The following is a 26531-nucleotide window of genomic DNA, read 5'->3' as shown; positions in this document are numbered from 1 at the left end:
TATATTTTGTCAAATTTAGGACCATCGGATGAGGATGAATGCAATAAATATCCACATCCAAAATTGGGTTTAGAAACCCCTGGTCAAGTTTAACCTGAAAAATTGAAATCTTTCAGGAACCATCAGAATGCACTGGCTATAAACCAGATGAGAATAATTGGTAATATTGCAGCACCTTGTATCCTGAAATGACCAGTCTACAATGGCCATATTTCAACTGAAACCTCAAGGAGTCTTGGTTATATTAAAGAGTTCAACCATTTCTGATAGAAACCCTGCTGAGACACCCCTGACCTCACCACAAGGAGAGTGGATGTTTCTTTTCTCCCTCTGACACGTGAGAAGCTTTTCCATTTTCTCTAGCAGTTTCCCCCCTATATTTTAGCTCCATTCTGGGTTTCAAAAGCCATGTTCAGTTCTGCACTGATTGTATATCTAAAGGAGTAAGAATATTTCCTGCAGAATGTGAAGAATCAATATGATTCCCTACCCACTGGAGGAAGAAGTAGGCATAAAGAAGGTCAGATCCCAGTGTTCACCATGATATTACAAACCCAGACAGGTCTAGTCAAGGCTGAGAAGAAAGAGTACTCTAATCCACAAAGCAGAGCTTCATTACGAAATGCTAAGAGAGAAATCCAGAGATGATAACAAAGGCCAAAGACTTAGAATATGTCAGAAGCAGCGAAGGTGAGGAGAGAGCAGGAGTCTGATTGCCTAGAAGCTTTTCCCCCTTGCTCTAAAGGTCAATCCTTGAGAACTGATTTAAAAAAAAAAAAAAAAAAAAAAAAAAAAACAGACACCCACCACCATATAGAAAGGCCCAAGCTCAGTGATGCTTTTTGCAATCTATATCTCACTTCAGGGTTCTAGGCAGCATTCTAGGATCTGGCATTGGAAAAATATATGTATCCTCATTCAAAATATGGGAATGATAAATCATTCTTCCTATTATACAGAGGTCTCTATAAAGTAAACATATCTTTCACTGTGACTGGAAACATTCAATCCTGATATTTCCTGTACGTCCAATAGAAGAGATGAATTAAACACTATTGATGATGTAGAGGGCTTGAGTTTGAATCCTATTAAGATAAAACAGACATCCCCAGACCTCTTCAGTTTGAGACTATAAACCAAGCTCCAGTGAATTTTTAGCTTTAAAAAGAAATACCTTTTGTTCTTCACAGCAGTTTTAAGTTCTACTCCATGTTTTTGTTGATACCAGTTACCTTCCTATTCTTAACAGTTAGAGTCACACTTATATTTTATTATGTATGTACTATAATTAAACATACATACTATTTATTTACTTCCATTATCCAACTGTCAGCCCCAGATCTCTTCCAGTTCTTGGGTCTGGTTGAAAGAATAATGTTCTGGGGCTGAAAAGGTTAAATATTCCCTTGGAGTAAAATGTTGGGTTCTGCAGCATAGATTGGACATTTAAGATTATATGTTCACTTGCACACAATTGCCTTTTTCTCCCTGTTTTCCCCATGTTGTTATTCATTGCAGCAGTTATTCTGGGTACCTTTTCAGACTATAAGACCCTTGAGAGAAGGAATTAGATTTGTCTTAATCACTACCACCCCAGGACCTGGGCATAAATAATAGTTGCCTGCCTGAAGAGGCTATTTGCCAAGGATATGTAAAATCATTTTATATCTGGCCATTCAAAAAAATGCACCTCTTAAGACTCTCATCAGTCGCTGACAAGAATTCCCTTTACTGGGAATATATAACTCTAAAGTTCAACAACAACAACAGAAATCGATGAAGTTTCTGCATTTCAGTTTACTGGGATTTTGCTGCCAGTTATTTCTAGAGGTGTCATTTTGACAACTCAGAATGCCAATACTTTAAGATAAGTTGGCCCATTTCTTAAAGTTTGCGGGAACTCCAGTATTCACAAGACTATTTCTCAGTAATAGGCTTCTAGCCATGTCCTGTAATACAAATATTTGTTGGTGAGTCTAGTCTTTGCATTTTTTTCCAGCCTGTTTTGATCTTAATTATTGACCATGATTAATAAAATCACAAAGCAGTCCTTTGTCTCAGATTACCTACATCAGTCTCATTGTTTCTAAGGTAATAAAAACAGTAAAAGTTATATCCTATAATTATATAATGGTTAACAGAAGGGAGAGCAGCGACTATCCATAGCAACTTACCTACTAACAAGTAGGGTACTTATTCTTATTTCATTTTCTATAAAATAGGGTAATAATAATAATAATACCCATCTTATAGGGTTGCAATGAGGTTTAAACCAGTTGATTCATATAAGACATTTAGAAGAGTGCCTGGCACATGGTAAATTCTCAATAAATGTTTGCTATTAGTTTTGCATTATTAATATATTTTAGGAAAATGGAGGTACTACTAGTTTTACTAATTTTCATCAGAATATTTTTAATTTTCTTCAACATTTGTTCAAACTACTAATCTCACTAGGGTTTCCAAACTCTAGGACACCTAAATGATGAGTCTAACTTTATATAAAAATGACAATGTCGTTATTGTCTAGGCATGAGCATGGATAACATGAAAATAGTGGGAAACAACGAGATAATGAGTTCATCCTGCATACTAGACCCATAGCTAATGTAAAGCATGTGCATCTGGACCTCCCAATACATTGCTTGTCTTCATTATGGTATGTTTAGAAGTGTAAAAGTTGGACCACGGGTTGAGTGCATTAGTACCTAGAGATAAGGACAGAGAACCCATATATACCCTTGTTCAAACTTCCAAACTGATCAAATGGCAAGGGTCAGAAAATGGATTTAGCACCAGTGCTCTATAAACATCGGAGGATTCATGCTGTGGTCACCCATATTTCAAGAGAGACTGGATCCAAATAGTCTTTGGTGATATTCTCTATAGGACTGGAGCTGTGAGCTGCAACTCAGATGGATGCCAAAAGGGAAAATGCTGGGTCCAGCAAGAGTGAACTTACACAGAGTCACTCATGGGAATAGTCAGTAGCCCAAAGGATTCCAAAATTAATCTGGATTCCAGCTGAAAGCAATACCAAGGGAGAGGGGTGGCCAAGTAGTGGATTAAGTCTTCAAAAAGAAGGCCCCAGCCACTGCCTTTCCTAATATCACTTACTTTCCATCAAAGTGACCCATTCTCTTGAAACATGACTCAAACTTTTCTTCAAGAGTTTAGCAAAAGCAATTTACACAGCCAGAATGACGCTGTATTAGCTTTTCCACTGCTGTGACTAAAAGACTCACCAGAACAATTTTAGAGATGGAAAAAGTTTATTTCTGGGCTCAAGACAGCCACTTCCATTCCTTGGGGCTTGAGGTGAGGCAGAACATCATGGTGGAAGAGTGTGGTAGAAAGAAGCATCTCACATGATGATCAGAAAGCAGAGACACTACTAGCCACACCCTACCAACCCTTAGTCACTCAATTAATCCCTATCAGAGGATTAATTCACCGATTGGGTTAAGGCTCCCATAATACAATCAGGGGCAAAATATCAAGACGCATAACAAGCAGGCTCCAAATTAAGATCAAATGTTGGTCCCAATAATAAACCATGCAGCTAATCAGGAAATTAGGATAGAACTATGTTGCAAGCTGAGAAGACCCAGCAGAAATACCTGAAAGGCACAGAGGCAGAAGAGAGAATAGAGAGGATATGTGAAGAGAACTCTACTCATTATCTTAGTCCAACTGGGCTTCTATAACAGTACCTTAGGCTGGGTACTTAACCTACATAAATTTCTTTCTCATTTTTCTGGAGGCTGGAAAGTCTGAAATCACCTTGTCAGAAGATCCAGTGTCTGTTGAGGGTCCACTTCCTGGTTTGAGGATGGCTGTTTTCTCATTGTATGACAGAGAACAGAAACTTACTTTCTGGCTTCTTTTTATAAAGGCATTAATCCCATTCATAAGGGCTTTACCCTCGGATCTAATTGCCTGCCAAATTTTGCACCCCCAAATACTAAAACACTGGGGTTAGATTTCAATGTATGGATTTTGGAGAGATAAAAACATTCAGCCCATAATACCACCATCTCTAGCTTTGAAGATGGAAAGGAGCCATGTAAGGAATACAGGCAGCCTCTAAAACTCAGGAAAGACAAGAAAATAGATTGTTCCCTTGAGCTTCCAGAAAGTAGTCCTACCAGCACCTTGATTTTTAGCTGCCTGAGACCCATGTTATACTTCCAATCTACAGAACAATAAGATATTACATGTTTGTTTAAAGCCACTAAATTTGTGGTGATTTTTTTCAGCAGTAATAAAAAATGAATACACATTACAATTGAGGAAAGATTTCTTTTGTTTGTTTATTCTTTAGTTTAATTTTTTAAAAAAATAGCATCAGGGCTGGGGTGGTGGCTCAGTGGTAGAGCGCTTGCCTAGCACATGTGAGACACTGGGTTCGAGTCTCAGCATCACATATAAATAAATGAATAAAATAAAGGTTCATCAACATCTAAAAAATTTTTTTAAAAAAATAGCATCACTAATGAGCCATTCTTTTACATCATCAATGTATCTTTACATTTGCATGTGTATTTCCATTTTCCTTATTCATCATATCTGTATCTGAAACCTCCATTCTGGGAATTTTTTAATTAATTTATTGATTTTAATTAGGTATGTATGACAGCAGAATGCATTTTGATTCATTGTACATAATTGCAGCACAACTTTTCATTTCTCTGGTTGTACATGATACAGCGTCACACCATATGTGTAGTCATACATGTACCTGGGGTAATGATATCCATTTCATTCCACCGTCTTTCCTGCCACCATGCCCCTTCTCCACCCCTCCCTCCCCTTTGCCCAATCAAAGTTCCTCCATTTTTCCCATTCCCCTCCCACTCTGCCCCATTATGGATCAGCATCCACTTATCAGAGAAAACATTTGGCCTTTGGTTTTTTGGGATTGGCTTATTTTACTTAGCATGACATTCTCCAACTCCATCCGTTTACCTGCAAATGCCAAAATTTTATTCTCTTTTAATGCTGAGTAATATTTCATTGTGTATATATACCACAGTTTCTTTATCCATTATCTATTAAAGGTCATCTAGGTTGCTTCCACAGTTGTTGTGAACAATTGAGGAAAATTTTAACCTAGATTGTGTTTGACTTTTTAAAATCAACAAAACCACAGTTTTCACAAATGATAGTTCTTTTGTATGTAAAAACCAACTCGTCAGAGAGGGGGAGTAGGCAGGTTGGAGGATGAACAATGTATTTCATGTTCTTTTTATTCCCCATAGCTGTGGCCAAGTTAAGTAATCCAGACCAAAGCCCAGATCATGGCTGCTCTAGATGCCCTCGATTTCCATTTAGAAACTCTAAGCTCTCCAACAAGAATTAAACATTGCTCTCCAACAAGAATTAAGATCCTCTGAATTTATCAGTAATTCAAATGAGCAGCATCTTGGAATTTAAAATGCTTTAGATCATCCCAGTCTATCTTTCCATCAGCATACCCCAGTCTCTGTTGTAAAGTGGTGAATGAATCACAATAGACTTATAAATGCCAAGAAGGAACCTGGGTCCATAGTTAAAAGGATGAAAACATAGAGCCCCAAGAGAAGGAAAGCCCACCACACACAGAAAACAAATTCGAGCTCCCTGCTTAGTTTCCAAAGCCTCTGTCAGTCCTATCAGGCTGAGACAACTCTGGGTCCCATTTTCAAAGCAAAATCACCTTCTGGACATTTCACTGGCTTGTTAAGACTGGATGAAATTTCGTTTTAGTCAAAGGAACACATTGTACCGACTGAGGCATTGTTCTTTGATTGTCATACTGGCCGAGGCTTTATCTATAAACTTTGGGCTACTGCTGTTAGAATTTGAAGTTGAAAGATGTGTGAAAATCTTTTGACAGAACGTTTAGCATGCTGACTCCTTTTACCCTCTCTTGACGTGATTTTTGTCCAAACCTTTTTTGAAACCTATTGCCTCTTCCAATACAGTTTCTCTGGGGACAGTGCCTCGTTCTAATACACCAGCATTCTCAACAAACACACATTACTGGAAGACCTTACCATAGATCGGCCATAGTCTATCTCAAATTTTTAAAGTGTGGATAATTTTTTTTAAGGAGCAGCAAAAAGTGTGGAAGCCTTAAAAAAATGTAAGACATGTCTGATGAGAAAAGGGAGCAGCAATTTTTTTAAAAAATCAGATAATTTTCCTTGGCAATCTTTTCCTTTAGTAGTTGTTTTGTATGCAATAACTAAGTCACATGGGGGTCCTTATAACCTTGATATGAAACATCTAAGAGGTGAGGAGATTGGAGAGAGGAAATGACACTAAAGAGGGAAGGAACAAACATAAGAACTTTCAGCTTCGAGATTTTGTAATCCTGAACCAAAGTCGCTATTCTGCACTTTCAATAAGGTTAACTAAATAAAAAAATAAATAAAATTTGGTGCCTAGGCTAGATCATGGCTGTCCTGAGTGATACTACAACCCTCCTCTGCAAAAAAAAAAAAAAAAATTGCAACTGCAACTCCATTGCTTCTACAACTGTTCTTAAAACTGTATGAGGAGCAGAATGGGGGCATACACACACAGGAGGAGACAAAGAGAGAGACTAAATTGTGTGGAAACTTAGGTGCCTGTTAAAATGTGTGAATGTGTGTGAGTCTGGGGTACTCTTGGGTAGTCTTTCCTTTATGAGTGCATCTTAAGCAAGGACTTGTTTTCCTTAAGCTTAGTTCCACTTCCAATGTCTATAGTATGCAACATTTATTTTGCTCTGTGTTTTTCATAAACAGTTTTTGCCATTTGAAGTTTTGAAAGCATTTTTAAAATATTACTTTTAAGTATATGAGGAATTTAAAGCAATAATGGGTATCCTCACCTTGTTCCTGATCTTGGAAGTAAAGCTTTCAACTTTACTGCATTGAATGTGATGTCCGCTATGAACTTTTCACCTGTGACCTTTATCATGTTGGGGCAATCTCGCTCTATTTCTCAATTGTTGAGAATTTTTGCATCTATATTCATATATATATATATATATATATATATATATATATATATATATATATACACACACACACACACATACATATATATATTTTTTATCATTAAAGGGTGTTTAATTTTGTCAAACACATTTTCTTCATATATTGAGAAGATCATGTAATTTTAAACATAATTTGTTGTTGTAGTGTATTACGTTAATTGATTTTTTAATTTTTTAAAACTTTTGTACTTATAAAGATGGACAGAATGCCTTTATTTATTTTTACATTGTGCTAAGGATTGAACCCAGTGCCTCACACATGCTAGACAAGTGCTTTTGCCACTGAGCTATATAGCCCCAGCCCACATTAATTGATTTTTTGTGTGTGTGTTGAATCATCCTTGCATCACAGATAAATCCTATGTGGCAATGTATATGGTCCCTTTAATATGCTTTTGAATTTAGTTTGTCAGAATTTTGTTGAGGATTTTTGCATCTATATTCATCAGGGATATTGGCTTCGAATTTCTATTTTTTATGGTGTTTTTCTTTGGCTTTAACATCAAGGTAACACTGTTCTTACAAAATGAGTTTGGAAGTATTCCCTCTTCTTTGATTTTTAAAATAAGTTTGAGAAGGATTAGACATTAATTCTTCTTTAAATGTTTGCTAAAATTCACCAGTGTACTGGAAGTCCTAGCCCAAGTAGTAGTGTATCATATTAATTGATTATCTAATACTAGGTTAATTTCCCCAAATTAATTATCTAATACTAGGTTAATTTCCCCAAAATGTAAGGATCTCCTACTACTTGATAACAAAAACAAAAACAATGGGCTGGGGATGTGGCTGAAGCGGTAGCACCCTTGCCTGGCATGCATGCAGCCCGGGTTCGATCCTCAGCACCACATACAAACAAAGATGCTGTATCCACCAAAACTAAAAAATAAATAAATAATTATTTTATTATTAAAATTCTGTCTCTCTCTCTCTCTCTCTCTCTTTAAAAAAAAAAAAACAAACTGATTTTAAAATGGGCTAAAAACATTAAATACACATTTCTCAAAGGAAGACATACAAGTAACCAATAGGTATATGAAAATATTCTTAATATCACTAATCATCATGAAAATGCAAATCCAAACTACAATAAGATGCTACTTCATATACATTAGAATAGCTACTGTCAAAAAAGAGAGGGAGCAGGGTATGGTGGCACACGCCTGTGATCCCAGCAGCTCAGGATGCTGAGGCAAGAGTCACAAGTTCAAAGCCAGCCTCAGCAAAAGCAAGGTACTAAGCAACTCAATGAGACCCTGTCTCCAAATAAGAATACAAAAGGGCTGGGGATGTGACTCAGTGGTTGAATACCCCTGAGTTCAATCCCCAGTACTCAAAAAAAAAGGGGGGGGGAAGGTGTTAGTGAGGATTGCAAAATGGTGCATGCACTGTGGAAAATAGTATGGATGTTTCTCAAAATATTAAAGCAAGAATTTCCATAGATCTAGCAATCCCACCCCTTGGATTTATCCGAAAGAATTGAAATGAAGATCCTAAAGAGACAATAGCACTCCTATGTTCAGCACAGCACTGTTTACAATAACCAAGATATAAAAACAACCTAAATGCCCATGGACTGATGAGTGGATAAAGAAAATGTAATATATACATACCATGGAATATTATCTATCCTTAAAAAAAGAAAATTCTGCAATTTATCATATGCGTGAAGTTTGAGGACATTACACTAAATGAAATAATCCAGTCATACAGTAACAAATACTGCATAATCCCACTTACCTGAGACGTTTAAACTAGTCAAACTCATAAGATTAGAGTGCAGTGATAACTGCCAGGGGCTGAGCGGGGAGGGGAAATGAGGAATTTACTAACCAATGGGCATAAAATTCCAGTTATACAAGAGGAGAAATTCAGAGATCCACAGAACAATATTGTGCTTAGTTAACCATTAAAAAATTGTTTAGGGCTGGGTTGTAACTCAGTAGTATAGCGCTTGCCTAGCACATGTGAGGCACTGGGTTGGATCCTTAGCACTGCATAAAAACAAATAAATAAATGAAAAGGTATTGGGTCCATTTACAACTGAATTTTTTTTAATTTTGTTTAGGGTGTAGATCTAATATTAAATGTTCTGACCACAACAAAATAGAATTAAGGTGGGAAATGCTGTATTAAGGATCACATCCTATTTTAGGAAAGTGACTAGAAATGGGTGTGCTTTTTCAGGAATTCTTTGGGGCTTGAGAGAGCTTGTCCTCACTGAGAAGAAATTATATTTCTTCTGTGGTCAGCACCCATACTAAAAACTGAAATGCTGGTAGCCAGATTGGTACCAGATTTCTGACCTTACCTAACTTTAGCCTACAGTGATTTTCCTTAAGTCCTGTGGTTAGTCAAGGCAGAGAGTGAGTATTCCACCTTTTTTGTACCTCCCATGCAGGAAAAAACAGTTAGCTCATGAATTATTTTTATAAGTACAATTATTTCTCATGATATGTGTATGGAACATCAAGTGAATACAAATTTACTACTAAATATGAATAACATAAGGTAAATTGGGGGTATCCACTCAGTAGTCTGGATCTGGGCTCCCTGGTTTACAAATAAAGTTATGGTTATGGCACACGGGGGTGGTCTAGAGGCTCATGAAGAACTCCTTTGCTTTGGTATTATCCTGGCTGAAGCAGATATTGCTAGGAGAATGGTGACAGGTGCACCACACAGGGTCCTGTATGCATGGCCTTGGAGGAAAATGGTCTTTTCTTCTCTTGACATCCTGTGTCCTCATAAGCCTGTAGAGCAGAATAGAGAGCCCAGAAATAAATCTAAACATAGATGGTCAATTAATTTTCACCAGGAGCACCAAAAGAACACAAAGGGGAAAGGCTAGTCTCTTTAATAAATGATGCTAGGAAAACTGGATTTCCACATGCAAAAGCACAATTGAATCTTTATCTCGCACTATAAACAAAAAACAACTCAAAATAGATAAAAGACCTAAATGTAAGATCTGAAACCATAAAACTCTTAGAAGGAAAAGCCTGACATTGGCTTTGGCAATGATTTCTTGGATGTCATACCAAAAGCTTATATAACCAAAGCAAGTTTAAAAATAGAATTACATCAAAAGCTTCTGTACAGTAATGGAAACAATCAACAAAATGAAAAGGCAAATCCACAGAGTGGGAAAAAATATTTGCAAAAAACATCAAATACGGAGTTGATATCTATGATTTATGAAGAACTCATGCAACTCAATAGCCAGAAAACAGGTAACCCAATTTAAAAATAGGCAAAAGATTTAAATAGACATTTTTTCAAAGATGACATAAAAATGGCCAACAGATACATGAAAAGGTGCTCAACATCATTAATCATCAGGGAAATGAAAATCAAAACCATCATGACATCCTGCCTTACACCTTTGAGGATAGCGATTATCAGAAACGCCAGAGATAACAAGTGTTGGTGAGAGTGTGGGAAAAAAAAAGAACCCTTGTACAGTATTAGTGGGAATGTAGCTTGGTGTAGCCATATGGAAAACACAATGGAGGTTCCTAAAGAAATTAAAAACAGAATTTCCTTGTGGCACAGTAATCCGTTTTCTGGGTATACACTCAAAATAAATGAAATCATCACCTTGTAAAGACCCCTGAATTCCCATGTTAATTGCAGCATTAATCACAGTAACCAAGATGGAGAAACAACCTAGGTGTCCATCAGTGGATGAATGGATGAAGAAACCGTAGTGTGTTGAACAGTGAAATATTACTCAGCTTCTTAAAAAGAAAGGAATCCTGCCATTGAGTACAACACAGATGGAGCCGAAGGATATTATGCTAAGTGAAATAATCCAGACACAGAAAGAAAAATATTGCATGATCTCACTTTTATGTGGAATCTAGAGAATAAAACAGTATTTACCTGAATTGGGGTGGAAGGAAGGAGAAAAATGGGAATATGCAGGTGAAAGTATACAAAATAGCAAATATGTAGGATAAACAAGCACATGTGAGGCACTGGGTTGGATCCTTAGCAAGGATCAAGAGTCACTAGGATTATAGTTAATAATACCATTTGGGGGATTTTTGCTAAATGAGTGATTTCTGCCCCTGCTATTCTTGCCACAAAGAGGAAAAATAACTATAGATGTGAGATGATGGATCTGTTCATTTATTCCACTGTAGCAACAACTTTACCATATGCATGTATCTTAAAGTATCATGTTGTATGTCTTAAATATACATAATGATATTTATTTTTTAAAAATATTATGTCTGGGATGCAGTACATATTTAAGCACATGGAAATAAGCCAAGACCTCTCCTACAAATTTCAGACATGTTTGTGACCTGCCAATATGTTCAGATTTGTAATATTGAAATTTTCATTAAAACTATGTTAACTATCATCCAAAGAAACTAGTTAAAAGAATAGTTTAAAGAAATAGCTTCATTAAAACAACAACCTTATTGATTTGTGTCTATTTTTATCCAAAGCAGAAATTATTCTACATTCAAGTAAGTGTGTGTGTATAAATATATATATACACACACACACATTCAAGTAAGCATATATATATACACACATATTATATATATATGCTAATAAAGTACACACATGCACACATAGACAGACAAGCATGTACAATCTTAACAGGAATATATACCTCTTACACATATGAAAATACCTAAGTAAACCCCACCATCATGCCCCCCTACAAGAGTGAGGGCCTAATTAAAATAATATATGTTCCATGCTTGTATAATTTTATCAAAATGGATTCTACTGACACGTATAAGTAAGAAGAACCAATTTTTTAGAAGTAAAATAAAAACATGCCTATGATAGGTGGAAAAAAATATTTGGCTTATGCATAGCCAACTTAAAATATCAAGCCAAAATATCAAGCCAAAAAGTCAAGCCAAAAAAAAAAAAAAATGTGTTTTCTTATAAAATGTGTACAAAACCAAATATACTCTATTTATACATTTATATAACAAAAACTCTTTAATTCCCAGTTCATATGTTTAGAATTTATAATGAATTTAATGTTCTCAGCATTACATATAAGATGAAATTCTGAATAGGTGAAATACTAGTGCAAACAAAAGAAGTATTTATACATTAAAAACTAATAGCTTTTAAGTGTCACTTTCATTTTAGTAGTTGTCACACTCATATAAATTTCTAATTATAAATATCCAAAGCGATGTTAAGCCTGCCAAGATTCTATCTGTTCCGAGTAGCAAAATCAATAGTCTAAAGTGACTTCACATGCACTGTTATTGTGTACATGTGGAGGATTATAGCATAGTCAAGTTCAAATCCTGGTTCTACAACAAGGGGGTTTTGTATTGAGTAAGCTATTTAAAATTTCTGCATCTTCCTTTATTCATATGTAAAAATACTAGTAATAAATAAAATCAATGTTGGCAAAGAAACAAAGAATGGCAATCCTCTATCCCTCTTCCTGAGGTATGAGCCAGCTGAGAGATAGTGAGGAGCTAGCAGTTGGAAATCAGACTAGTTCCTTTATTATAAGAAAGGCTAGATTATAAAATCCTTTGGCCAAAAGAACTTCCTCACCTGTGTCTCAGAATTAGGCATGCTTACCTTCCTAGTCTTGGTCAGTGCTATGTATTCACGTGTTGGAGGCTTGGCCCCCAGTGTGGTGATGTCAGAGTAGAACTTTTTAAGAGATGGGGCCTAGTGAGGGGCCTAGGGTCAGTGGGGGAGCTGCCCTAGAAAGGGAGTACTGGTCTCCTAGAGTGAGTCTTCCCAAAACTAAGTCATTATAAAAGGCAGAGCCTGACCCCAGAGTGTCAGTATTTCAAGGAATTTGGACCCTAGTCTATATCAAAGGTTATCTAGCAGTGCTTAGAGACCAGAGCTACATTTAACTTTTTACATCCTAAATTCTGATTTTCATTATATTTGGCTATTAACCCTCAAACTTGGGCAGATTAGCAAGTGATATTATGCAAGTAAGCATTTTCCCACTTGTTTGGTATCATATTCCATAAAATATATTTCTTCACTTACTATGTAGCTCATCCAGGCATGTCTGGATGGACTTTTAATCATCTGCTTACCACCATGATCCAGGTTTTCACAGCTAACTCAGCACTATGTGCTTCTTCAGGCAAATGAGTAGCTTGGCAAAATACAGAGACTTTCTCATCACCAAACACAACTTTCTAACTCTTTGGAGAGTTCAGTGTTTATTTATATTTTCTCTTAACACCCCCCCCATGAATCTAAGGGATGTTATATATTTCATGATATGACCCCAAGTTAAATGCCCATAAAATTATATTGGTTTTAAAACCAAAATTTTTCAAGACACAATTTGTTTTCTCCACCACACACTAAAGGATAGAATGTCATGTTCCGGGTTATCTAGGGACTCCATTTTTCTAGAAGTAAACTAAGGCAAAAATATTGTACCTTTTTCCAGAAAACACGTATTGCTCCATTTTGTCAGCCATGAGCTGATGAAGAAGCTGGGAGGACGAGTTGTCTATCTCTTTTACCAGGTGTTTAGAGTAACAATCCTTGTGTGAAAGTTCCCCCTCCATAGCCTGGCAGCGTTGGCTGGCATCAATTTCTTCAACTACTGTATGCTTGAATAATTGATAGAGTCAAGTGAATGCAGGTTCCTTTTTTCACCAAGTTCCCCTTGAGTGCTTCGGCAACATGAGGCAATTTATCATGCTTTTTGTGCAACAGTGCATAGACTTTATAAAGAACGAATTTAGACTTTCTCTTCCTGTTCAAAAAAAAAAAAAAATAAGCAGTTCTCAGGTTCACGACACTAAAAGCCCTGATTGGGATAGTTGGACCAGCAATATTAGCTGGCCCGAGTAACTCAAGTCATAGACCCCCCTGTTGCTTTTTTCATCTTACTTCATTTTCTTTTGGAGAAAGACCCAATTACCAAGGTTTGTGGATTTTTCCACAGAGATTACATTCAGCTCTTTAGCAAGAAAAATGCCAGGGCAATTAGTGGCTCTGGGGAACCATTAGCCATTTGTGTACTCTTTCAGAAGAGCCCATTGTGGGATGGGCAGGCTCTGCACAGGGCTTCCTTTTAGAAAGGGAACACTTCTTAACCATTTGGCACAAGCTTGAAATGAAAATCAACAGTGATGCCCTCACAAGGACACCTTTGTTATGTATTCTAGATTAGAAGAGATCATGGCAGCATACAGGAAGCCCATCTGTTCATCATTCCCTCTTCACCTCCAGCTTGTGAGCGTTGATTTCTCCTCAGCATTCAAGAGTGTTCTCTGATATACGTTCAGGAAACCTGCTGCCAAGATGGAGGAATATATAACTGCAAGGAAGATAGTCATTTCCTGGGTGGCATTCTAATAAGAAACCCATTTGGGGATAATAGCTCAATTGGAACTAATTTTCCATTATCCCCTGTGGTCAGGAAAAAGCTTGTGTGAATTAATCAAATGTTCTGGTACCTTGTATACTGTTATGGTTTGGATGTGAGGCGTCCCCTAAAAGCTCACATGCGAGACAATGCAAGGAGGTTCAGAGGAGAAATGATTGGGTTTTGAGAGCTTTAATCCAATCAGTGAATTGATCCCCTGATAAGGATTAACTGAGTGGTAACTGAAGGCTGGTAGGGTATGGCTGGAGGAGGTGGAGCACTGGGGGCATGCCTTTGGGGGTATATATTTGGTATCTGGAGAGTAGAGTCTCTGCTCTCTGATCATCATGTGATCTGCTTTGCCACACTCTTCCGCCATGATGTTCTGCCTCACCTTGATCCCAGAATGGAGCAGGCCTTCTATGGACTAAGAGCTCTGAAACCTTGAGCGCTCAAGTAAACTTTTCTCCCCTAAAATTGTTCTGGCCGGATCCTTTAGTCACAGCAGTGAAAAGGCTGACTAAAACATATTACTCTACTGTTCAGTGTTGGTGCTACCTCTGAGAGCTGATCAATTTGTAAAGAACTGAAATAATTATGAAGCCAAGAGGAATATTATTTAATCTTTCATTGACTGAGACAGCCTAGGACTCTTGCAGGTACTTCTCAGGATGGGGGGCAGCTGTTAGATTCTAGCGGCTATGCAAATCATGCAGGTTAAAAAGGTGCTGGTTAATAGAATGCCAGAAAACAGAATTATTATAGCACTCAAGCATTAATGCAGAAGATAATAGTCATGCCATTCTGAAGAAAGCAACAGAGTCTGTACTATTTTAATGGCTTAAATCAAACATACTAAAGTTTGGGAGACTTGCTTTCAAAGACAAAACAAAACATTCCAGTAGAAGGATCAGGAGAAGAAAATGTATGTTTGATGAACATCATCAAAAAGAGAAAACTCATGCCAGAGCCATACGTTTTTAAAGTTTTTAATGCATTTGCGATGATGTTTTGATCCTATGAGATAACTATGTAGATTTTCTAATCAGATAAATTAGAGCTCAAATCCCTCATGATAAGGAAAAGTTGACAAAAAGCAGATGGACAACCTGGACATTTTACAGTGTCCGGTAGCCTAAAGGAGACTTGGGCTACCCTTGCTAAATGGACCTAAATATTTATCTGCAGGAACCCAAAATCCTGGCATTGTTAGTGAAGTTTTAAGATATCTTTAAACATCCAGTTTCCTTAGATTGTGAAAAAAAAATATTGTGTTTCAAAAATTCTGTGTTTAGCCAGGCAAGGTGGTATATATCTGTAATCCCAGTGGCTTGGGAGGCTGAGGCAGGAGGATCGCAAGTTCAAAGCCAGCCTCAGCAATTTAGTGAGACCCTAAGCAACTCAGCAAGACCCTGTCTCTAAATAAAATATCAAAAACCAGCTGGGTATATGGCTTAGTAGTTGAGTGCCCCTGGGTTCAATCCCTGTATTTACAACTTTCAGCAAAATATCCTTTGCATAAGATATAGTTAGAAATCTTTTTATTTATCTTCCCATATTCTTCACTTAAAATTTTATTGAATAAGCCATATACTTTGAAAATAGGGAACCATGGATTGTCATTCATATTTTCCTGTGGTTTTAGTTTCTGAGTGTTAATAATACCTCAGCTCTTTTCATCTCAATTTATAACTCTGAGTTCCCAGGAATGGAAATCTTAAAGATAGTCTACCCTCAAGACAGAAAGACCTTGAGCAAAGGTGTCTTCGTTAATGTCACCATTCTACAAACACCCTGCTGTGGTGAAGTTGTCCTATTAGGCCCAATAACCTTTCTGAGCTTGGGTAATTTCGTGATTTCTATTAATTTTAGCTCTACTGTGACCTACATTATTCTTCAGGTAATCCCCATTTTTATATATATATAAGAAAGTATTGTCTTGCAGATAAAATGTATTTACTAGCTGGGTGTGGATTACACACCTGTAATCCCAGCAATAGCTGAGGCAAGAGGATCACAAACTCCAGCCTAGCCTCAGCAACTTAGTGAGACCCTATCTCAAAAAATAAAAAGGACTGAGGATGTGGCTCAGTGGTAGTACACTTACTAGCATACAAGAAACCCTCTGTTTGATGCCCAGTATCATCAAAAACAAAAAGTATTTACTATGTAAAAAAAAATCATTTAAAATACTGAAACTACTTTAGAAGTGTTTCTCCAAATTATAGTTTAGATTCAAAGATCTTCTGCACTGCCCCAAATAAAGTGAATCTTGCTTGTGGAAATCACATGCTTTCAAAATACACAGGTCATTTTCATTAGGCAATGCCTTGGAGAGCATGTTGGGTTCTCAGTGCTGAAATTTTTAAAAATATTTTCAAATCACCAATTTCACTTTATTTAAATACTCTCAAGTATTTGTAATCTGTTGTCTAGTCATTACCAAGTTGTTTCTGTCAAATGTTACCTAAATATGAATCCATCTTTAATCAGATTTGTGACCTTGGGTAACTATAGTATTAACTTCCATGAACTATATTTTAGAGTGTATTGTCTAAGTATTGCAACTCATTTACTTATTTATTCATTTTCCCATTTTACTGCCTACTTTGTGCAGGAAACTGTTTTAGATGCTATGATATGGTAACTGACCAAAGAGTCTTTCCGCAGAAAGCTTAAAGACTGTTCATTATAAATTTAAAAACTACAAATATATGAAAAGCAACAAATACTCTAGGTAAGATCTAGCTCTCAGGGAAGAACAGTTTTATAGATCAAGAAGAATTTGAGAGGGTTTGCTTTGCAGAGAATGGTGTGTTTGGCTTGAGTATTAAAAAATATTTAAGAGTGAAATTTTAGGGACATTCCTAGTAAACACCCCAGGCAGAAGAGAAAATGGAGAAATCCAAAAACTTGGGGTTATGTGTGGTTCAACCCCAGTGAAGTAGAGAGTCTAAAGGGGAGGCTGGAAAAGTAAGTTGGGGCTGGGTTGTGGAGCTTTTGAGCTCCTAAAATACCTGGATATTTTTCAATGCCCAAGGGACAGCAGCAAAACGTTTTGAGTCTAACAGTCTAATCAGTCCCTTGGAATCTGGATTAGCAGATGGTGAACTCCAAGCAGGGAGCAGTTAGGGTCTGCTAGGAGCGGGAAGGAAGGTTGAAGTAGGAAAGTGTCATTAGTACCTGTCTATGCACAGATGCTGCACAGGTAGAGATGGGAAGATTGGTGACACTTGGGATGTGTGGCAAAGAAGAGAGTGTGACTCAGAGGTTTGGACTACCCACTGTAAGATAGCGTGGAACACTGAAGCAAAGTTTCCCCAGGCAGTCTTTCTACTTTCCACGCTTCTTGTCTCTGTTTCCTCCAGCTCTGCCCTGTAGATCCATGTACCTGTTTTTATAAAGGAAAGGAGGGTCCATGTTTGTTTTCTTCATTAAAGTTGCAGTAAGGCAACAGTAATATGGCAACCCCTCTTGCTAGCTTCAGAAATTGTTTGTCCCTTATAGTCACAGAGCTCCAACATGGTGTAGCATTTAAATTACATACCTTGGAAACAATAACCAGCCATGATGTATAGACCCCACCTGCCTTGTAACCCCAACGTGATCCTTTGCCCAATGCAGTAGCTGATTTCCTTATAGCCTTTCAAGCACAGTAAGTCGTCCCCTTGAGAGGCCTTACCTGACCTTTATTTCTATCTGAGCTCTTAGTGTCTTTCCTACTCAGCACTTATCACAACTTGCAATTATTTTATTTGCATGCTTAGTCTTTCATTTGTTTGTTTTTCTGATATCACATGAGCTCTATGAAAAGATAAACCACGTCTCTTTTCTTGATCACTGTATCTCTAGCTCCAAGAACAGTGCCTAGTACTCCATAGGAGATGCTAATGAATGGATGAGTGAATGAATGAAGAAACATCCTCTTCAGAAAACTCTAATCTAAATATACAGTCATATGCCCCTAAATAATTCAATTAAATATAAAAAGAAGCAACAATAACTACTAATCTTCTTTAATTTTCAAAGTAACATATTTCTATTAAAAAAAATCATGTTTCCAGCAGTGATGTTTGGGAAATAGAATGTAAATATTCTTTTGAGTTTCTTAATTTCCGTAAAAGCTCTGTGGTGCCACACCAAGTTACAGTGTTTTTCGGCTCTTAAAAAAAAAAAAATTAACTAGAATGGCAAGTAGAATAGAAAGTATCAGCGTGTATTGCACAAGTTCAGAATAGTTTCAAGAAACTTTTCTGTAGGAGTAGGGGTGGATCACAATGTCAATGTACTTTTCACAGTGATTCAAAGTCAATACACACCCTGGTACTTTCCATGTTATCCTAATCCCTTATCTGGCTACTGTCATAGCTCTTCAAGGCCAGCCTTGAATTGCCATTCTGCAGTGTTAGAATTCCTAATGGTCTATTTGCAATAGAAGCCTCCCCAAAAATGTACCCGAAAATCCAATTTCTTAATATTTTCTCATATATCAATCTACCTTAGCCTCTCAGAATGCATGGGCTTACCCTAAAGTACATTCCCAGAATCCTCTCTGCTGCAGAGGCTGGGCTGCTTTCAAGTTTACCAGGAAGACACACATACACACACACACACACACACATACAGACACGTGCCCAAGGGCTCAGAGTGGAACAGTGATGAGGTTTGTTGCTGTCTACCTCAAGATAGATTTTAAATAATGGTTTGACCAACAATGGAAATATTTGCTAAAATAAAATGCTAACTTTTCGTTGTTTTGTTTCTTCCCCTTTCTCTCTCTCTTCAAGCTGCCTGCCTTGTGCTCGGCTGTATGATTTTCCCTGATGGCTGGGATTCAGATGAAGTAAAGCGGATGTGTGGAGACAAAACAGACAAGTACACTCTTGGGGCTTGTTCAGTCCGCTGGGCATACATCCTGGCTATTATTGGAATTTTGGATGCGCTGATCCTCTCGTTTCTAGCATTTGTGCTTGGTAACCGACAAGACAGCTTGATGGCAGAGGAACTGAAGGCAGAAAACAAAGGTAAGATCGCATTAGGGAGCTCTCACTGTATGCACAAAAAAATGGTATTCTCATTCTTTCCCATGAAGTTACTAGTGCTTCCCTCTGGTTCTAGTTTGCTGTTCTGTTAATACTGTCTGATTACCAGACTTTCCCTCAGACTTAACTATAGAAATTTGCACAAGCACTTAACTTTCTGAGGCATCTCTCTGTGGCTGCCTAAGTCTGTTATTATTTAAATGCATTTTTCCAGTTTCTTGTTCTCTGAGTTCAGGTTTGCCATCAGTTAATGGCTAAGATGAAACATTGCGGGGGAGTCCATTTAGTTGAATGGGAAGTGTTTCCGTGTGTTCAGTTATTTTCCAGGGTGCAATGAATGTCTGGGAAATCTCTAAAGTCATCACAATCACTTTATTTGAATTCAAACTCATCATCTCAGAGACAAGCAGTGACACTGGTCTCAAATAGTTGCAGTTAGAGTTTACAGTAGTTAAGTTAGCTGGATTTTAAACTTGTTATCTAGATAATCAAACATCCTCAGATATCTTTTCAAAAGGAATTGCCCATTGAAACACAAAGAAACTAGCACAGAAAGTAGGACTGGTGAGTAAATGCATAAATATGTTACAGTGGGTGAATAAGAGGTAGCAAGTCATTATTCAAGATGACTCTTGATTTTCCAGTTTTTAGAACAGAATTTTTATGTCAAGGTTTTGTTACAGCTTAAGTCCATGTGCCTGTTTTCTTTATGTTATCTCTAAACTTTAAAACTTTGAACTTATATCAGCACCTTCAGCTGAGTGGCTCCTTCTACTAGCATTTTTCCTAACTGGAAACTAAATCCATCCTTGAATTGTGAAATTTTGTTTATTTTTCAAGAAGTTGCTAATTTCAAAAATCGCTTTAACAGGTCACCAATGTACGCCAATATTAATTTCTACATAAATGTCACATGTAATGATTGTGTGGCAGGCTTCATATTCAGACCATCACTGTTTTATGCTTGTAAAGCATGAAGAGGTAAAATGGAGCAGTTCAGGAGAAAAGCAGCATCCACAAACCTTAGCTCCCTGGGATACAGACAGAACGTGTGTGAGTTTACTTAGTCCTATCAAAAATACTCCAAACTCAAAAGCAACTTCTTCACGGGGGAGTCATCCTATAAACAAAACTGCCTCCCTCTCAGAGTTGCCCTTTGTATATTAAAAAAAAGACAATATGAAGATAATCATTACACTTTAATTTATGTTATGCATTTAGCACATTCACACGCACTCACTAATGTGGTTTTCTTGTTGTCTTTGTGGCTTGTTGAATGTATACAGTTCTCCCGTCTAGTTCACTTCAGATTTAATGGCAAGGAGATCTCAACTTAGAACAAATCACATTTCCTGAAACAATGGATTAAATAAAAAACCACCATGTTCTGCAAATACTTGGTTTCCATTGCCGTCCAGTAATGGACTAGAGTGCATTTGTTCCCTAAGTTCAAAGTTATATTGAGAACCTTTAATGACCTAGATATCCTTGGCCACAAATACAAGAAAATTCAGGAAAAAAAGGGGGAAATAACAAAAGCAGGAACATTTTTACTTGGTCATTAAGAATTCCAATTCATGCTTCAGAAAGGAGCAGCCAGGATTATAGAATACATACTCCACAGTTTTCAAAATGGGTCTGTTCTCCTGGTTGATTCAGTTAAATATTGATGTCTGATCCCTTCTGAATCTTCATTAAGGAAACTATCATTAGGAGGGAACATGTGGGTAAATGTTTGGATGGGAAAAAAAAAGAGACTGATGTAAGGTTTAGGGATTATCACTATATGATTTTTCTATTTTCTCCATCTCCTCCATTTTGCATTTTCTTCCAGTGTGTTCTGAAGGTCTAAAATCAGTAGCAGTTCATCCACATCAGATCAAATAGAACCAATAAAGCAACAGAGAGCATCAGGCCACGCTGATGAAACATTTCAATGACACTGCCTTTTCATTTCTCAATCCACAGTCTTTAATGTAAGACTCTTACATTATGAAAGATGGAAGATGCAAATAGCTCTCTTATGAAGGCATGTCAGGCCCTCATGCTATACGGTCTGTATAAAATCAGTCCAAGATTTCTACGCCTCACACAAAATCTAATCAAACCTGCCTGTTTCTAAGAAATGGTACAAGGTCTACAGTTGCTTTACAAAGCAGCCTTTATTGTTTATAATTTAAACATTTGTTCAATGTTGAAACTTCCAAAGTCAGCTTGTTTGACAAAAGACCAATCAATGATCCAATCAGTGGGGTTTTTTTTATGTTGTGTGTGGGAACATAGTTTTGCTAAATAGTAGTTTATTAGTAGCAGTTTAATAGTTTGATAGCTTTTAAGCAGATGCAATAACCAAAACTAAGTGTCATCAGTATCCTAAGGAAAGACAGATTGGGTTAAATTAAAATATTAGAATAACTTCTTATTATGAAATTTATTATACATAAATGGATAGATTTGCAGTTTGTATGAATGTATTAACATAAATTTTTCATTATTAAAAACATTTTTCTGACTATTAGTTTTTTCTGATAAAGCTACTAAGATATCCCTTGGTAGCCAAGGCCTCATGTTGGTTCCAGAGTGATGCAATGAGTCAAAGGCAAATCCAGTTCTAGCTCAGAGTTTTAGAAGAATTTGTTAGCCCGTGGTGCCCTCTGATGTCATAGAAGCAGCAATGCCATATCTCAGACCTTGGCTCCAGAGAATAAATCCTTCATACATTCCTCTATCAGTTATATCACCATACACACTGCATTATCTTCCAACATCGTCTTCCAGTTCTGTGCTCTACCAATCACCATATCAACCTACTTCTATAAGTAGAAGGAGTATCATAGAGGGAATAATCTTGCAATTGTACCATACACCCCCAGATTGAAGAAGTTCTGCCTAAGGAGTAAATCACCTATTATGGGCATATATTCTTTTTTTAGTTTTTATAATTAATCCAACAACATGCCTCCCCATTTATCTGGAAAAGCCACTATATAGAGTCACATTTTCCATGTATTTTTATAGCAAAGATATTGCTTAGATCCATGAGTGCTTCTCAACAACTACCTCTGTGGATAAACTAAAATGATTGTTTCATGAATTCTAGCGTGTATCAGGGAAGGGAAGGGAACTCAGTTCTAATTGTTGAACTATGCTTCACTCACAGAGCCAAAATGAAAGGGAATTTAAAATGCTCCTGAGCCATAAATCAATCATCACAAAGAGATGCTATTCAAAGAGAAAACAAGGAGGAGGTACACAAATAAAAGGCTCCACCTCAAGATATTTTTCCCGTGAACTCACCACAATCTCATTTCAGCAGCCCCTCTACACCTCTCCAATGCTTCTTAAGCCTCTCCTTTCCCAAGAGTGCAAAGGTCATTTTTAAAAAGTCTTAGCTGAATCTATCAAAAAGTATGAAATGGGAAAATTCAAAGGAGGGACATTTAACATGTTTTCAGTAAACTGAAAGTAACATTGAAGATGCAAGTGTTATCTTAGAGAAAATCTATCTAAAGATAAGGTTAATCATCTATGGAGTTCCATCAAAGTGCCAGGATTTTTTTCATGCAAAAAAAAAAAAAATACCCCACTGTATGGAATCCAGTTGAATTTATACAGGATTTGGCACATGCAAGAAAACTCAGCCTTCTGCTATGAACTGGGAAGCCAATCCTTCAGACTGTGTGCCCCTGGCTCTGGGGACAATAGTGGATGGGCAGGTGTTCCTTCTTGTTTAGGAGTTCAGCAGCATGATTTCTAAATGAGCCAACAACAGTAGGCATTTAACCTTGATATCCTGTTTAATTGCATATTTTAACACACTGAACTGTGAAGTCAATTTAATTATGTAAAATTAAAGTTTCATCCAGATAAAAAGGATTTGAAATGAAAGCTTCAATTTCAATTTCTTTCATTAATTGTGAAAGGATAAATAATTACATTTTCCAGAGCTCCTATGCCACAAATATCTCTTTCCTTGTCAGACATCATTTATAAAGAGGTCTGTTTCTACATTTGTGTGTATAGTCTTTGGAATTGCTTATCAGATAATTGGGTGAGCAGTTTTAAAGTCACTTTGTCTTCTAGCACTTAAACTGCAAATGAGAAAACATGATTATCCATCAAGAGGTGACCCAAGCTACCATTTATTTATTAAGTGGCTTAAACATTTTTAATGCTATAATAGGTGGAGTTAGAATAAATTCATTTTGCTTAACTAATTGAGAAATATTTTGAAATTTTGATTTTAGCGATCACACCATGCCATGGCCACATTGTGAGTGGCAGTGTTATATAGTAGAAAGAGCATGCACTTGAATTCAAGCTGCCCAGTGCTAGTACTGTTCCTGATACTAGCTGACACCAACATCTTAAAAGTTCAAGAATTAAGTTTTCTGGTCTATAAAATGCAGGGTTTGTCCAAATGGCATCTGAGGTTCCTTCCAACTCAAAAATATTCCAATTCAGGGTACACCTTCAGAGGTGTCCTTTTAACAGAGGATCTGAGGGTGCTAAGAACTCTTGCACTCAGAGCAGTGAACACATTAAATACTTCTAGGGGCTCAATAGCATGTAAGGGTGATGGAGAGGAGGGAAATATAAAGGTCAAGGAGAAGAGATTTTAGTGTACTGCTGTTTCCTCCTTACTGTACACCACCTGCTGATACACACTGATGCGGACCGAGCCCTCATACCACCCAGAGTGGAATGAATTAGATTTAGAAATTTGGACCCATGAAAGAGGAACGTCCTTACCTAACTAGGTTCTAAAGCCATGTGGTATCTGTGTGGACAGAGACAGAATACTAGTTGCTGATCTGAATTCCAGCAGGCCTTGGATCACCCCCTGAACATCTCAGAGCCTCGGGTTTAAATATGGGAACACCTATACTCAGTCCCACCTCCTCTATGGATTCGGAGAGTTCACTAAAAGCATGTGGATAGAAGTAATTTATAATCCCCAATATCTACCCAGACTTTTATTTATTTCTAAGCACCTTCCCCATTTAAAATTTTATTTGGTCTTAGAAATAACACTGTGAGGGCTAGGGATGTGGCTCAAGTGGTAGCGTGCTCGCCTGGCATGCGTGCGGCCCGGGTTCAATCCTCAGCACCACATACAAACAAAGATGTTGTATCCGCCGAAAACTAAAAAATAAATATATAAATTTAAAAAAAAAAAAGAAATAACACTGTGAGACATTTATCATCATCCTAGTTCTACACATCAGAAACTAAGGTGCAGATAACTTCAATATTTTGTCTTGAGTTTTCAAAGCTAGGAAGGAATGGACTGCCATTCAAACACCAATCATTTTACTCAAAATTATAAGTTCTTTCTTTTGCACAATACTTTTAATCAATTCTTAAGAGATGTTGCTGTCATTGGTTCAACCTGACCAGTCAACCCTATAAGCACAGAGTTTAGTCTTGCTTTCATTTGGTAGCCTTTAGACGTTATTTAAGCAAAACTTTGATACACTTGAGAATAGCCTCTAAAACCCACGCGCTTACTTAGCTATAAAATTTTATAAAAATATCCAGTGAAGTAAGATCAGGAAGCCCAGAAGAAAGCATCTTCAAGTGCTTTGAATTAAAACTTTAATCAAGCCATAGTGAATTGTCTGCTTCCCAGTGGGATTTGTGTTGAACAAAGTGCTATGGTCTTCAAAGCATCTTGCAATGTGCCTCCAAAAAAAAAACTGCATACATCCTGGTACTTTTTCTGAAGGGCTCAAATTGAGAGTTGGAGCAGACCTTAGAGATCCTCATAGCATTGTTTTATATCCTTGCTGCTTCTAATTCCTCTCCCTCACTCTTTCATGAACTCACTCCATTCATGATTTTACAACTAGCATTTCACAGACATTGTCCTGTCAAGTTCACTCCAACTTCCTAATTGCTAAATTTCATGGTCAAGTTTCAGTTTTTATATTTATATTGATCCATCAGCAGCCTTTTCCTAGTGGACTCTGCTGGTCCCATCTTGAAACTCTTTCTTCAGCTGGCTTCCTGTAGCTGACCTTACCTAATTTTCCTTCTGCCTCTCTGGAGCTCTTCCTGCTCATTCAGTCTCTTTTGCTGATTTTTCCCCCATCTTTCCACTCTTTTTAACTGGAGTATCATTTCTAGCTATACTCAACTTCCTGGTTATCTCATTTGGCACCATCACTTTAAATAATATCTATATCATGACAACTCCCAGGTTTAACCCCTCCCTCCTCTGCAGTAAGTCTGATTTCATAGATCCGCTTCTTACTTGAGCATGTGATCAACATCTCAAACTTAACACTTCCAAAACTGAACTCCTGATGCTTCCCACAAAGCCTCCTCCTCCTACACTCTTCCTTGTCCCAGTTAATGTCAACAAGATCCCTCCAATTTTCAGGCCAAAACCTCAGTCTTTTCTCTTCCACTCATAACTTACATTTAACAATTTAAAAGGAAATCTTGTTAGTTCTACCATCAAAACATGCCCATAATCTTCTCATTTCTTCCATTATTGTTGTTATCCTGGTCCAGGCCATCAGTCACTGTCCCTGTTATTATTGCAAGAGACTCCTGCTTGGTTCTACTAGCTCTGCCCTTGAACCCTTTCAGTCTAGTCTCTGCAGCAGTGTGATCCTGCTAAAAGGTAAGTCAGATCATGTCATCCCTCAGCTCAAGACACTCCAATGGCTTCAGATGATCTCACTCAGAGGAAAAGTCAAAGTCACCTACCATAGTTAACAAACCCAGGCAAACATGCCTCCATCTTTGCTACTTGGACCTTCCATCAGTTATTTGCCCCATCACTCCTTCTACTCTAGATAATCTGTTTTTCTTATTGTTCCCCAAACACCTGAGGGACAGTCCCATTTCAGGGTCTTTGCATTTGTTCTTTCTGCTGCCTGAAATAGTCTCCCCCAAAACCACATGGCTCACTCACTCCCTCTCTTGGGTTTTACCTTCTCTTTGAGAAATGTACTACATATTTCACCTATTTTTCTTATTAGTTGTCTGTCTCCCCAGGGAAGACAGGAGCAGAAATTTTTTGTCTCTTTTGCTCACTACCATATCCCCACTACTTTAATGACGTCTGCCATATGTAGGCACTCAATAATTGTGTGTTGAGTGA

General features: G+C 37.3%; 1 protein-coding gene across 1 annotated transcript in view; it reads left to right on the top strand.

Moving 5' to 3' along the window:
• Lhfpl3 (LHFPL tetraspan subfamily member 3) overlaps positions 1 to 26531 on the top strand; it is a 513012-nt gene that overhangs the window by 333380 nt on the left and 153101 nt on the right. The window contains exon 2 of the mRNA XM_076862427.1: positions 19163 to 19399. Coding sequence (XP_076718542.1) covers positions 19163 to 19399 — 237 coding nt within the window. The remainder of the gene's footprint in view (positions 1 to 19162; positions 19400 to 26531) is intronic.

Source organism: Callospermophilus lateralis, chromosome 1 (genome assembly GCF_048772815.1).
Source record: "Callospermophilus lateralis isolate mCalLat2 chromosome 1, mCalLat2.hap1, whole genome shotgun sequence".
Taxonomy (NCBI): domain Eukaryota; kingdom Metazoa; phylum Chordata; class Mammalia; order Rodentia; family Sciuridae; genus Callospermophilus; species Callospermophilus lateralis.
This window is presented reverse-complemented; position numbering and strand designations above follow the sequence as displayed.